Source organism: Heteronotia binoei, chromosome 5 (assembly GCF_032191835.1).
Source record: "Heteronotia binoei isolate CCM8104 ecotype False Entrance Well chromosome 5, APGP_CSIRO_Hbin_v1, whole genome shotgun sequence".
NCBI lineage: Eukaryota > Metazoa > Chordata > Lepidosauria > Squamata > Gekkonidae > Heteronotia > Heteronotia binoei.
In genome coordinates this window covers 28,777,737-28,793,522 of record NC_083227.1, presented here as the reverse complement: position 1 = coordinate 28,793,522, position 15,786 = coordinate 28,777,737, and the positions used below count along the sequence as shown (strand labels likewise).

At 45.8% G+C, this 15,786-nt stretch overlaps 1 protein-coding gene across 1 annotated transcript in view; it reads left to right on the top strand.

Moving 5' to 3' along the window:
* The window catches only part of LOC132571892 (uncharacterized), an 851,656-nt gene that overhangs the window by 144,043 nt on the left and 691,827 nt on the right, over positions 1 to 15,786 (top strand). The window contains exon 5 of the mRNA XM_060238684.1: positions 5,507 to 5,633. Within this exon, the coding sequence (XP_060094667.1) occupies positions 5,507 to 5,633 (127 nt within the window). The remainder of the gene's footprint in view (positions 1 to 5,506; positions 5,634 to 15,786) is intronic.

Here is a 15,786-nt window from a genome sequence, read left to right as displayed (position 1 = left end):
GGGGCAGCCCCATGTAGAGGGCATTGCAGTAGTCAAACCTCGAGGTGACCGTTGCATGGATCACTGTTGCTACGTCGTCACGCTCCAGGAAGGGAGCCAACTGCCTTGCCCGCCTAAGATGGAAAAATGCGGACTTGGCAGTAGCTGCTATCTGGGCCTCCATCGTTAAGGAAGGCTTCAGTAGTACCCCCAAGCTCTTGACCCTATGCGTCGCAATTAGCGGCGCACCGTCAAAAGCTGGCAGGGGGATTTCCCTTCCTGGACCCCGACGGCCCAAGCAAAGGACCTCTGTCTTCGCTGGATTTAGCCTCAGCCCGCTCTGCCTGAGCCACCCAGCCACGGCCTGTAATGCCCGGTCCAAATTTTCTGGGGCGCAGACCGGCCGGTCGTCCATAAGCAGATAGAGCTGGGTGTCATCAGCATACTGATGACAACCCAGCCCATACCTTCGGGCGATCTGGGCGAGGGGACACATATAGATGTTAAATAACATTGGAGAAAGAACCGCACCCTGAGGCACCCCGCAGTCAAGCGTGTGCCTCCAGGACAGCTCATCCCCAATAGCGACCCTCTGTCCCCGAACTTTGAGGAAAGAGGAAAGCCATTGCAAGGCCAACCCCTGAATCCCCGCGTTGGCGAGGCAGCGGGCCAGTAGCCGATGGTCGACCGTATTGAACGCTGCCGATAGGTCCAGCAACATCAGCACCGCCGAGCCGCCCAGATGCCGTTGCAGGTCATCTACCAGGGCAACCAACACCGTCTCCATCCCATGGCCCGGGCGAAAGCCGGACTGAAGGGGATCTTGAGTCTCTGATTCAGAGAGAAGGGCGGGGTATAAATCTGCATTCTTCTTAATCTTTATAGGCCAACTACAACAAGAGTTAGATCCAGGTGGGCAGCTGTGTTGGTCTGAAGCAACAGAACAAAGTTAGATTCCAGTGGCATCTTTAAGACCAACAAAGTTTTATTCAGGGTGTGAGCTTTTTTTTGGAATATGAATAAAAGGGTGTGAGCTTTCATGTGCAAGCACATTTCCGCAGGCAACCTGGAACAAAACCTCACTAGGCAGTGGTTGAACAGCAAATTAGCGTATGAGCATACAGTGTGATTAAATGTTTTCACAGATGCAAACAGGAATAACAAGCTAAGTTCACAAAGTCACCATTGTTTAGATTTCATTCCAGGGAGAAACGGTGAAGTGGATAAACATGGCAGAATTGGAAATAGATGTGTAAATGTACCTTTCTTAATTATCATAGAATTATAGAATCATAGAGTTGGAAGGGGCCTCCAAGGTCATCTAGTCCAACTCCCTGCACAATGCAGGAAACTCACAAATACTTCCCCCTAAATTCACAGGATCAGCATTGCTGTCATATGGCCATCTAGCCTCTGTTTAAAAACCTCCAAGGAAGGAGAGCCCACCACCTCCCGAGGAAGTCTGTTCCACTGAGGAATCACTCTAACGGTCAGGAAGTTCTTCTTAATGTTGAGCAGGAAACTCTTTTGATTTAATTTCAACCCATTGGTTCTGGTCCTACCTTCTGGAGCCACAGAAAAAAATTCCGCACCATCCTCTATATGACAGCCCTTCAAGTACTTGATGGTGATCATATCACCTCTCAGCCGCCTCCTCTCCAGACTAAACATCCCCAGCTCCTTTAACCTGTCTTCATAGGACTTGGTCTCCAGACCCTCACCATCTTTGTATTATGAAGTGTTAAGAGCAATCATCTGACCTTGCTATCACACTGTCACCTGTTAAGGTTCAAATTGGGGGGGGGGGCGGGGAGGAAGATGACGTCACAAGGACATAAATATGTTAGAATTGGAGATTATTGTGTCCTTGATTTTGAGAGTCTGTCCTTAGCAGTAAAAGAGTAATAAATTTAGAGTCTCCTTCTGATCTACCAGGGCAATTCTTAGATGTCTCTTAACTAGGGTCGGTGATGTAGCTCTGTTCTCTGCTAGTTTCTTTCTGCATTTTTGGTATATTTTCCTCTCCCTTTTCATAGCCACGTGGGTAACGGTATAAGGGAATCTTTTCACAGTTGGAGGTGACCCAAGAGGAAGGGAAGGAGATGCAAGAGGAGGACGCAGAAGGACTGGGAATTGGCAAGAGCCTGAAGGAAGATCTCCATCCCATCCAAGCAGGGAGTGGTGCTGAATTTCAGGAAAGAGCTGTCCCAGAGACCTTGACTCAGGAGTTTATGACTGCAGATGCATGCAGACGATGCTTCCAGCAGTTCCGTTACCATGAGGTCTGTGGGCCACGAGAGGTTTGCAGTCGGCTCCATGAACTTTGCAACCACTGGCTGAAGCCAGAGAGGCACACCAAAAGGCAGATCCTGGACCTGGTAATCCTGGAGCAGTTCCTAACTGTCTTGCCCCAGGAAATGCAGAGCTGGGTCAGAGGGTGCGAGCCGGAGACCAGTTCCCAGGCGGTGGCCCTGGCCGAAGGTTTCCTCCTGAGTCAGGCGGAAGAAAAGAGGCTGGCAGAGCAGGTGAAGGGGTTTTGTTCACTCAGTTTAAGAAATGACCTTATCCTAAGGCTTCCTTGCCAGATATTTATACCTCTATCTAGAGAATTCATTCGGCTGAGGGCAAAACTCAACCTTCAGTTTCAGTTTTAATAATATTTATTGATTTTGGTCAGTAAAAGGGGGGAAAGGAGGGAAGGTAAAGGGAAAAACATATATTCAAAGTTCCACTATAACAAATTTCTCTTAGATTCTATTATTTCCATTTCATTACAACATTTCTGTAAGTCTGTTATCAATTGTTTTAAACCTTATATTACCAGGTAATTAAGTACCTTTACAGCTTGAAACCTATTTGCTCTGAGGGTGAAACACATAAAGTTATAGAAACTGTTCTGGGTTCAGTCACTTGTATTTATCCATTCCTATAGTGGTCGCCAAAGTTCTTTTATGTCGTATATTTTGTTTTCTCTCAATATTTCACTTAATATGACCATTTCCATAGTTCCCAGAATTTTAATCAAAAGTTCCTCTTTTGTAGGCGCTTCTGTTTTCAGCGAAACTCAACCTTGGTTGCTGGCCCTGAGGCAGGATCCATCTCCTCAGCCTGTTCCATTTTTTCTCTTATCTGTCTCCCTTGCTGTTGTTTCAGATGTGGAAGCAATCAGTGAAGATGGAAGTAGAGTTCTCTGAGGCAGAAGGAACTCCCTTAGAGGAAAGTCAGAGGATACAGACCGAGGAGCATGTCCAGGATGCCCTGTCAAGTGGTAAGGGTGCCATCTGCTCAGGAGGATCAGGGCACCCAGTCAGGTAGAAGGTCTGGGACAGAAGAAGAAGGAAATACTCCTGTTCACTACACTTCTGTTCACTACACTACTTCTGGGACTTAGTGCCACAGGATGTAGTGATGGCCACTCTTGAAGGGGGAGCAGACAGATTCATGGAAGTCAGTTCCATTCTTACTTACATTAGTTAAAATCATTATCTCACCTTCCTTCTGTTAGAACAGGCCAAACTTGCTTAATATAAGAGCCACATAAAATAGACATCAGATGTTTGAGAGCTGTAAGATGTGAACAAATATTCCACATACATCTTTCTTAAAACTCATAAGGCTTTCTTTGCACAGAAAGATAAAATACATGTGTGTGCACTTTACAACATGGCCATGCTAGAAGGAGACTTTAAAACAAAAACTGGGAATAACAGTCCTCATAAGACCAGCATAGGGAAAGGTTAGGGAATTATTTTTTGGCACCAGTGGGAGAAGGAAACACATATGTACCATATAAATCACTGACCACCATTATGCATCTCTCTTCACCTTGACACAAAGGTTAGTAAATACAGCTCCTACAAGAGCTATGACCTAGTCCTAGGCAGTCTAGGTCCGGACTGGGCATGAAACCTAAACCTTTGCAAATTACAATCTCACCAGCGCCAGGAATGTTTTCAGATGATAAGCCTTCCTCCGCTTCAGATGATAAGCCTTCACCCATTTTCAGTCTGAGGTATTCACTTGAAGCACGAATCAACTCTGCTATACAGAGGTAGGCAATAGCACCCCACCTCTGAATGTCTCTTGCCTTGAATAACTGTGGGGTCACCTGAAGTTGCTTGTGACTTGATGCTAATTCACACACACACACACACACACACACACACACACACACAGAGGGCTTTTTTTGTAGCAGGAACTCCTTTTCATAGTAGGTCACACCCCCTGATGTAGCCAGTCCTCCTGGAGCTTACAGTAGGCCCTGTACTACGAGCCCTGTAAGCTCTTGGAAGATTGGCTACATCAGAGGGTGTGTGGCCTACTTTGCAAAGGAGCTCCTGCTACAGGAAAAGCCCTGCGCACACACCATATTCAGCAGAGGCAGCCTGCCTCCTAAAATTTATTGCCGGAGTCTAATTTGGTTCCTGTGCCCCTGTGTAAAGGCTTTCCAGGGACACCTGGTGGGCCATAGTCACAAAGAGGATACTGAACTAGGGATGGTGTCACGTCTTTGAGCTCCAGCATTCACTGGGCATGTTTCAAGGCTCACAGAAATCTGAAACACGTCACCAGAATGTATATCCCTCCTGACGCTCATGGGTATCTGGTGCTTCTCTTTTGCATGTCCCACAATTTACTAAAATCCAGGGCTTTTTTCGTAGCAAGAACTTTTGCCTATTAGGCCACACACCCCTGATGTAGCCAATCCTTCAAGAGCTTACAGTAGGCCCTGTAAGAAGAGCCCTGTAAGCTCTTGGAGGATTGGCTACATCAGGGGGGGCATGGCCTAATAGGCAAAGGAATTCCTGCTACAAAAAAAGCCCTGCTAAAATCCATTACTGATTTTTCTGAATGTATATAGGATAAAGTTTCATGGCTCTGAGAAGGGGTGTGTGAAAAGCGGTTGGAGGATTCAAGCAAATGAAATAGGGCAGGGTTGCAAGGCAAGCTCAATTGCACAGCAGAGCTATTGAGCCAAGCCTTTTTTCCTTCTATTGGCTGAGGCTCTTCCCCCCCCCCCCCCAGTCCCAAATGATTTGATTTATAACAAATGAATTCGACACCCCTAAACTAGGGAGTCTAGGTTAACACCCCTCCTTCTTCCATTTTCTCTCTCTCTCTTTCTCAGGCAGTGAAGAAACGATGTTGAGCCATCAATTTTGTAGAGACGTGGAAACAGCTGCTGAACCTCTACTCCAGGTAGGGGAGATGATCGAGGGACAGCCTGGGTTCCCCCTTTTCTTCAAGGGGGCAGTTCATAGAATCATATAGCTAGAAGGGGCCTCCAGGGTCATCTAGTCCAACCCCCTGAACAACGCAGGAAATCCACAAACACCCCCCCCCCCAAGTTGCTGCTGAGGTGTCTGTGTGACAGAGGTTGCTGCCAAGGTGTCTGAGCAATAGAGATTTCAAATGCCATTCTCTTTACCTGTGCCAAGCCATCCTGTACCCTCCCAGACTGCCCCCTTCCAGTGTGCATTCTCTGCCTGGCACGATCTCCGATCAGAGAATTTGCTTTGCCTTTCAGTATCCCTTTTCCTTTGAGGAGGTGTCTGTCGGTTTCACCGAGGCTGAGTGGGCCCTGCTGGATCCGGACCAAATTGCTCTGTACAGGGAAGTCATGCTGGAGAACTATGGGAACGTGGCCTCTCTGGGTAAGGATCTTTCATAGGTGGCAAAGGTGCAAACTGCCGCCACTAGGACGATGCAGGAATCAAAATATTGAACAGCTATAGGCCTTATCTCTCTTTCAGTTTTATTCTCCCATGCAGAAAGATACATTCTACACTTTGAGGCAAGGAACCCTTTTAGGATTTTTTTTCCTGGGGGGGAGGGGAGAGGGTTGTTTTCTCATATGCTAGATCTGTTTATTGTTTGGCACCAGCACTTTTTTCATAAGCATTTATTTATTGTAGTGTATTTATTTGCAGCAGCATGTCATTTTTTTGTTTAATGCTTTACATATCTTGACACCGTTCTTTCTCATTTGATTTACTGTACAATTATGAATCGTTAAAAGTTGGGGGGGGGGAGAAAAGAAAAGGGAAAAAATTGAGCAGCAATATGAAGAAGAATTGCAGTTTTATACCCTGCCCTTTTCTCTGAATCAAGAGACTCAGAGTGGCTTACAATCTCCTATATCTTCTTCCCCCACAACAGACACCCTGTGAGGTGGGTGATGCTGAGAGAGCTCTCACAGCAGCTGCCCTTTCAAGGACAACCTCCGCCAGAGCTATGGCTGACCCAAGGCCATGCCAGCAGGTGCAAGTGGAAGAGTAGGGAATCAAACCCGATTCTCCCAGATAAGAGTCCACGTACTTAACCACTACACCAAACTGGCTCTACACCAAGCTGGCTATGTTGTTTTGATGCCTGCCCAGCTACTTGCCCCATACTGGAGGCCTCCAGGACTGGGGTGGCCATGAAAGTGATGTTCAGCGTGGCTGAGTAGACTGACCCAGGCCACCTGGCTGGCCCATGGGCAGCTGAGGCCAGTGTTGTGGCCATCACCCGAACCACAGAGGGTGTCCTGACCTGAGGCCAAGGCAGGGATTAGAGGCCCTCAGAAAGGCACTGGAAGGGACCGCGGCCTAATTTCTCAATTGTCAGTCTTTACAACCAGTGTTCCCTCTAAGCTGAGTTAGTGTGGCCCCTCCCAAGCACCAAGAATACAGAGCATCACTTACCCCAGATAGAGAGTTCCAGCAATACGCTGTGGCTAATAGTCACTGATGGACCTCTGCTCTATATGTCTATCCAATCCCCTCTTGAAGCTTGCTATGCTTTCTCTTTTCTCTGTGCCACAGAACCACAGAATGTAAGAAAGAATGTGCTGGAGACAGACAAAGGTCCCGCATCTGAAGAAAGGCCAGAGAGTTTCTCAACAGGATCTCCAGAGAGTATTTCCTTCCCAGATGAGCTGGCTGCGAGTGAGTATCGTTCATGATTATTTCAAAAGAATGAGCAACGAATAGGCAAGGAGGATTTCTGCCTCATTTCTTAGCCTCACTCAGGGCTTTTTTAATAGCAGAAACTCCTTTGCATATTAATCCACACACCCCTGATGTAGCCAATCCTCCAAGAGCTTACAGTAAGCCCTGTAATAAGAACGTAAAAAGCTGTAAAAAGCTCTCGGAGGATTGGCTACATAAGAGAGGTGTAGCCTAATATGCAAAGGAGTTCCTGCTACAAAAAAAGTCCCGGCCCTTACTTCATGATAACTTCTTGTATTTAATAGTTAAGAGCAGGGAATCAAAAGAGCTGCATGGAAAGTTAAATGTGAAGAGGGGGGGAATCATTCTTTGCTGCTTTTCCCCATAAATTACATACAGAGGGGGTGAGGAGGGAATAAGAACATAAGAGAAGTCATGTTGGATCAGGTCAATGGCCCATCCAGTCCCAACACTCCGTGTCACACGGTGGCCAAAAAAATCAAGTGCTATCAGGAGGTCCACCAGTGGTGTCAGGACACTAGAAGCCCTCCCATTGTGCCCCCCTCCAAGTACCAAGAATGTAGAGCATCACTGCCCCAGAGAGTTCCAACAATACACTGTGGCTAATAGTCACTGATGGACCTCTGCTCCATATGCTTATCCAATCCCCTCTTTAAGTTCCCTATGCTTGTAGCCTCCACCACCTCCTGTAGCAGTGAATTCCATGTGTTAATCACCCTTTGGGTGAAGAAGTACTTCCTTTTATCCGTTCTAACCCGTCTGCTCAGCAATTTCATTGAATGTCTGTGAGTTCTTGTATTTAGGGGAGGGACGGTGGCTCAGTGGTAGAGCATCTGCTTGGTAAGCAGAAGGTCCCAGGTTCAATCCCCGGCATCTCCAACTAAAAAGGGTCCAGGCAAATAGGCGTGGAAAACCTCAGCTTGAGACCCTGGAGAGCCACTGCCAGTCTGAGTAGACAATGCTGACTTTGATGGACCGAGGGTCTGATTCAGTAGAAGGCAGCTTCATATGTTCATATGTGAGAAAGGGAGAAAAGTACTTCTTTCTCAACCTTCTCCATCCCATGCATAATCTTGTAAACCTCTGTCATGTCATTCCTCAGTCGACGTTTCTCCAAGCTAAAGAGCCCCAAGCGTTTTAACTTTTCTTCATAGGGAAAGTGTTCCAACTCTTTCATCATTCTAGTTGCTGTGAGGAGGGTTGAGATTTCTAGTAGACTTGATATAAACACCGCTTTGCTGGCTGGGGCAGAGCATGAGCAGCTGCTAAGTTTGAGGGAGGGAAAGTTCTGAGAAAGGAACTGCACACTGTTCTTCCTGTGCCTGTTGACTTGGCTTCTTGTGCGCCTCCTGATTAGATCTCTTTCTTTATTCCAGCAGCAGATGCAGAGGATACACCTGGGGAATTCCAGGGGTTCTCTTTGGAAAAAGTCAAGAATGAAGACTTCAGAGATGGAGATGGACCCCAGAGGCAGGAGGGAAGTCACACAGGTAAGAGAAGTGACAAGCCGATTGCTTGCCAAAGACAGGGCTTCCATGAAATCCCAGTCCAGGAAGGAAGGTCAATCAACAAAAGGGGGAATAAAGGCCTCCATGTGAACCGGTGAATCCAATGAAAATGAAAGTGTGGCCTTTGCAAAGATCTTTTGTCAGCGAATGAATGCCAGTTTACAGATGCAAATTCCCTTAAGGGAGAAACTGTATAATTGCTTGCAGTGTGGGAAGAGCTTCAGTAGGAAAACAGCCCTTACTTCACATCAAAGAAGTCACAGAGGTGGGGAGCCATAGAAATAGACTCCAAACCAGCGTCTCATATGCAGGAGGTTTAATGTACGTTTAAAGTGTATCCTTCATTGCACAGCAGGAAGAAACCACTGTAATAGAGTGTAGATTTATTTTTCTATAGCCAATCCACATACAAAAGAACCCCCTTAGGTAAACTCCTCCATTAGTATGTCACAGCCCAGGAAGCTCCCACAAGAAAATGACTTGGCCCTGCCCCACCTGCCTGAGTAGGTATAAATTACCTGCCTACCGACTTCTTCTCAATTTGACCCAGAGAGAACTCCAGTTTTCTGGGTTACACCTCTGAGGATGCCAGTTGCTGGCGAAATGTCAGGTCTCACAATGCCAAGACCACGGCCACACAGCCCAGAAAATCTACAACAACCAATAGATTTATTTTATTCATTTGATTTATAACCAAGCTCCCCCTGAAACCAGCTCAGAGCAGATGACAACCATTTATAAATATACAATTTAAAACTTTCTAAAACACAATATACAGTTAAACGGAATGAGTTAAGTAAGAATAAAACCAATTAAACAGTTGCTATATAGTCTAAGATGATGTAACACTTGTATGAAGGGGCAATATAAAACATCTAAAGAAGGGAAGAAAAGGGGCTGTCACACTGTAGGGGACCAGGAAGACCTGCTACTGGCTGCCACCACTCTGGTAAGGGCTTGTAAGAGAAGGCCCGGATCACCCAACCACCCCTGTCTTCCTTAGTAGCAAGTATCTTTTAACCATGACCAAAGATACATGAGGACCCAGGCAGTATAACAACGCTTTATTTACAATGCTCAAACAATAAGCTGGTAATAAAAACTTTTAGTGCCAACAGTGAAATATAAACCGTAAAGGTTGGGGGGAAACCTTTACTTCCCTCCAGCGGCCAGTCCTCCCCGCCCCAGCTCTCTCTCGCCCAAAAAAAGAGAAAAAAGGGGAGGGAGAGAGTCCCCATAATGAATAAAAAATGAGGTGAGGGGGTGGGGCGGGGCGGGGGGTTATTTTTCAGTGCTTACAGTTGCTGTTTTCTCTACCTCTCTCTGCTGCTCTCTCCCTGTCCCAGTTGCAGTCGCTCTCTCTCTCTGCCTCTTTCTCCCTGTTTCTCTCTCTCTCTCTGCTGCTTTCTCCCTGTCCCTGTTGCATACCTTTGAAATTGTGTAACTTGATAGAAAGTGCATTGCATTTCCGGGTATGTGCCCCAATGGGCTTTACGCTTAGAAAACCAACATCTCCTGGTTGTCTCCAGCCCTAAGAATGTACATCTGGTCTCAACCAGGGCCAGGGCCTTTTCTGTGGTGGTCCCAGCCTGGTGGAACATGTTCCCGTTAGAGGTTAGGGCCCTGCCAGAATTGCTACCTTTTTGCAGGGCCTGCAAGATGGAGCTGTTCCACCAGGCGTTTGGGTGAGACAGTGGACGTCCAAAGTAAACCAAACTAAACTAAACTGCCCTCCCTTGAAAAGCCTACTTGAAATATGACATTGTTAATTAGTGGCCAGCTGGAAATTGTTCTAACCTTATACCCTTCTGTCTCCTGCTCTGAACCAGATTTCTGTACATTTTAATATATTGTTTTTATTAATTTTTAATGCCTTACATGTTTTTATGTTGCATGTTGTAATCACCCTGAGCTCATGTGTAGGATAGGGTGGAATATAAATTTACTAAATAACAAGAACAACTATTTATTTATTTATGCATTAGAAGAAGAAGACTGCAGATTTATACCCTGCCCTTCTCTCTGAATCAGAGACTCAGAGCGGCTTACAATCTTCCATATCTTTTATCCCCACAACAGACATCCTGTGAGGTGGGTGGGGTTGAGAGGACTCTCACAGCTGCTGCCCTTTCAAGGACAACTCCTGTGAGAGCTATGGTTAACCCAAGGCCATTCCAGAAGCTGCAAGTGGAGGAGCAGGGAATCAAACCCGGTTCTTCCAGATAAGAGTCTGCACACTTAACCACTGCACCAAACTGGACAATATTAATATTGTTATTATTATTATTTTCTTGTATAGTGCTTATAATAATCATTCCAGTCATTGATATTTAAAAATCATAACATGTAACATTGATATTTGAGCAATCGTAACATGTAACATAATTGTCTTTGAGCATCTCGGTGATGTTGTTCTAGTTGTTGCAACTTTCACCCTGAGCTTTATCCTGATGCTAACTAAACAGCAGATCAGACCTCAGAGAGCCAGTTTGGTGTAGTGGTTAAGTGTGCGGGCTCTTATCTGGGAGAACCGGGTTTGATTCCCCACTCCTCCACTTGCACCTGCTAGCATGGCCTTTGGTCAGCCATAGCTCTGGCAGAGGTTGTCCTTGAAAGGGCAGCTGCTGTGAGAGCTCTCTCCAGCCCCACCCACCTGACAGGGTGTCTGTTGTGGGGGAGGAAGGTAAAGGAGATTGTGAGCCGCTCTGAGACTCTTCGGAGTGGAGGGCGGGATATAAATCTAATATCTTCTTCTTCTGTATATGCTAATGGGGTCTCTCTCTTTATTACCAACAGGGGATGATAGGGGGAGCGAGGAGGATGAGAAATTGCATCATCTCTCTCCAGATGTAGTCAAGAATGAAGACTTGAGAGAAAACTTCAGGACCCAAGATAGACCAAAGAGGCAGGAAGGAAGCCACATAGCTGAGAAGAGGAATCAACCCCTTCCTTGCCAAGGGGAGGATGTCCATGAAGTAATTCACATGGCAGAGGAAATATACAAGTGCTTGGAGTGTGGAATGAACTTCTCAGATCAAACCCAATATAATATTCATTTACAAATGCACAGCGGACTGAAGACTCATCAATGCCTGGAGTGTAGAAAGAACTTCTTTTGTAAAGCAGAACTAATTAGACATCTAAGAACACATACACAAAAGAAGCCATATAACAGTTCCCACCGTGGCAAGAGCTTCTCAGAGAAATCAGATTTTGTTCATTCAGGAGAGAAACTGTTTATCTCTTCAGAAGGTGGAATGACATTCTCCGATGGAAGAAAGGGTAATATACATTTTCCGAAGCACAACAAAACGAAGGCACAAAAATGCTTTCTGTGTGGAAAGTACTTCAAATACAGATCACAGCTCCTTGTGCACCAAAGAATCCATAGAGGGGAAAAATCTGAATACACAGAGAATGGAAAGAGGTTGAGTTGGAGTGACACTCTTCAGCAGCATCAAATAATCCAACCAGGGGAAAAACCTTATAAATGCTCAGAGTGTGGAAAGAGGTTCACTCATAGTAGCAATCTTCAGTGGCATCAAAGAACACACATAGAGAAGAAACCTTTTGAATGCGCAGAATGTAGAAAGAAATTCAGTCACAGAAGCAATTTTCAGCGGCATCAAAGAACCCACACAGGGGAGAAACCTTTTGAATGCTCAGAGTGTGGAAAGAAATTCAGTCAGAGTAGCAATCTTCAGCGGCATCAAATAACCCACACAGGGGAGAAGCCCTTTGAATGCTTGGACTGTGGAAAGAAATTCAGTCAGAGTGGCACTCTTCAACAACATCAAAGAATCCACACAGGGAACAAACCTTTTGAATGCTCGGAGTGTGGAAAGAGATTCAGTCACAGTAGAAATCTTCAGTGGCATCAAAGAACCCACCCAGAGCAGAAACCTTTTGAATGCTCAGAATGTGGAAAGAGCTTTTACTGGAGAGTCGATCTTCAACGACACCAAAGAACCCACACAGGAGAGAAACCTTTTGAATGCTTAGAGTGTGGGAAGAAATTCAGTCGGAGTGGCCATTGTCAAGGGCACCAGAGGACCCACACAGGAGAAAAGCCTTTTGAATGCTCAGAGTGTGGAAAGAAATTCAGTTGGAGTGGCCATCTTCAACTTCATCAAAGAACCCACACAGGGGAGAAACCTTTTGAATGCTCAGAATGTGGAAAGAAATTCAGCCAGAGTGGCCATCTTCAGAAGCATCAAAGAACTCATACAGGGGAGAAACCTTTTGAATGCTCTGAGTGTGGAAAGAAATTCAGTCAGAATGGCCATCTTCAGAAGCATCAAAGGACACATACAGGGGAGAAACCTTTTGAATGCTCAGAGTGTGGAAAGAGATTCAGTCGGAGTGGCCATCTTCAACAGCATCAAAGAACCCACACAGGGGAGAAACCTTTTGAATGCTCAGAGTGTGGAAAGAGATTCAGTCGAAGTGGCCATCTTCAACAGCATCAAAGAACCCACACAGGGGAAAAACCTTTTGAATGCACAGAGTGTGGAAAGAAATTCAGTTGGAGTGGCCATCTTCAGCAGCATCTAAGAACTCACACAGGAGAGAAACCTTTTGAATGCTTAGTGTGCAGAAAGAGATTTAGTGGGAAGGGCAGTCTTCAAATGCACCTAAGAACTCACATGGGAGAAACCTTTTGAATAATCAGAGTGTGGGAAGAAATTCAATTGGAGTGGCACTTTCTGAAAACATCTAAGAACCCACACAAGGAGGAACCACGTAACTGCTTAGCCCGTGAAAAGATCTTTTCTCCTATTTCACACCTACAAGACAGCCATAGACTATACAAAGCATTAAAACTGAATAAACTCTTTCAGAAGTCTTGAATCTACACAGAAACCTTACCCTAATCAAGAAGAAATGTTGTAAATGATCCGACTGTGGACAGAGTTTTCACCATGTTTGAAGCCTCAAATAGATCCCACAGGGAGAAAGCAAAGATGGAGATGGGCTCTGCAGGTTGAAGGATCAGTTGATATTTTCTTAGCATTGAGGAGTCCTCCCAGGGGAGCAACCATCAATGCTCTGTGTGTGGGAAGACCTAAAGCCCATCAACCTTTTGTGTTCCTCAGAATATCCACACAAGGGCAAAACTTTCCTTTAGTTGGTTCTGATGAGGGTCTTCTCCAAATGCCCAGAAGTTCAGGAACACCCAGAAAGAAGTTACATAAAGAAAGGTCTTTTTTGTGTTTGCCCTCCTCTGTGAAACTCACTACTTCAGGTTATCTGCCAAGCTAACTCTTTCTGACAACTGCAAAAATGGGCAAAAACATTTATTTTCCCAAATCCTGTGAAGAAATAGAGACGTTGAGGGTAACTGAAGTCTATAGCTTCTCTGCTACTGGCATAAACACAGTGTGACCAGCCAACCTTCATAATTCACCAACATTTTTATCTGACAAGCAGATCCAGACAGGGCTTTTTTAATAGCAGGAATTCCTTTGCACACACCCCTGATGTAGCCAATCCTTCAAGAGCTTACAGGGCCTACTGTAAGCTCCAGGAGGATTGGCTACATCAGGGGTGTGTGGCCTAATATGCAAAGGTGTTACTGCTAGGGAAAAAAAGCGTTTTGCAACTGTAAGCCCTCCCCAGTCCAGCCTGCTGTGTGCTTTTTGAGGTCTCAGCATTTTGAAGCTGAAAGCATTTTGGCAGTAGGATTCATTTTGGTTGGAAGGAAAAAGCTGTTATTGCAGCGCCCGCCTCACGGCCTCACTGGATCTCTATATTTCAGTCTCTTCGGGGTATTTTATTTGTTTTGTTTTGATGGGACCACAGCAGCTTTGTTTACTCTTCCCACAAAATATAGGCTCACGAGAACTTTAACTTAAACCACAGATTTATTGTAACAAAAAGTCTTAAACTGGGGATATGGGAGATATTTACACAGGCTTATATGTTGTTCAGTTGTTTCAAGCTTACAATCACTTTTTCTTTGGTTTTGAGTCTTTCACAGTTACACAGTTCACCTTTCACTCACTCTCCACCTCTAGCCAAGGTCTGGCCTCTTGGGATTGATGTGTCTAGTCTCACCCCTCGACTGGAGTCTCTCCTCTCAGCCCTTCTTGGTGTCTCAGACCCACATCCACTCCCTCAACCTCCTCACTAGATCTTCCGAGTGGTTCCTAGGTGTTTGTGACCGTTCAGGTCTTAACTGACTCACACACACACAGCCCTCTTGGCTGGTTTTGTCCAGCTGGCAGTCTCTGGAAGACTTCCCCGTCTCCATCTCCAGCTTCTTCACAGGATCAGCTGCCCTCTCAGCCCTTCTGGCCGGCACTAACTGACCCTCTCAGTCTCTGTCAGGTCCCCACTGACAGACTTCTCTGACAGGCCTCCACTCTGTCAGACTCCAACTGACTGAACTCCTGCCTCAGCAGTTTCTCTCCTTCAACTGCTTTCCCTCCCTGAGAGCTCCGAGCACTTTGCCCCCACCCTCAGGTCACCTGACGCAGCCCTGTGCGTCTTCAGCTTATGCTTAACCCATTGCTTTCCGTCACAGCTGTGTTCCCCAACCCAACTCCTCAGGAAGTTCTAAGGATTCAGACCCCCAACAATGTCTATTATTGTGGACATGGACTAGTATCTTTGGAGTTGGCATGTGAACCTTGTGGGGCATGAATTCTCCAATTCCAATTATCCTCCTCACCTGCATTGGGCCCGGGTGACTCCATATTTGCTATATGCTCATATTTAGCAACTTTGAGTCTCATGGACAATGCTGACCGCCCCCTCCCAAGAGAAACTCTCCCTCTCATGCATGTTAGTAGCTGTAAAGGAAATTATTTTTGCTGTGGAGGTTTGAAATGAGTGAAATCTCCACTCTACTTTTTAAAAGTGCCCCCCCCCGGGCAGAGAACATGTGTGGGGTGAGTCAGTTCAATGGCTTTCCAAACATACCTCAGCACATATACAAGTGCTAATAGATCAAGCAGGAGAGATAATGGGTGGGTCAAATTCTTCTCCCTTCTCCAAGCAGGGAACATAGATGTGGAGGACTGTAGACTAGAAAGGTGCCAGAAATAATCTCCAGGAAGTAGACCAGGAAATGCTTCTCTGACCTGGCCTGACCGGGTCAGTGGGAGGAGAAAGAGATGATAAAAGCATTGCAACAAGGTGCAGGTCTCTTCTATGCTGAGTCCATCAGAGCACACAGGACTCTTGAGTTCTGAAAGAGGCAGCCATTTTTTCTCATGTGCTGCCCTGGAGAGCTGGAGAAAGCTTCAAGGTAATGGCAACTCTGTAGAGATCTAGAATTCCTAAGCTAGAAGAGCCTGTCTGATATTTTAGCATCTGATTGGGTATGCATAGAGAAAGGGACA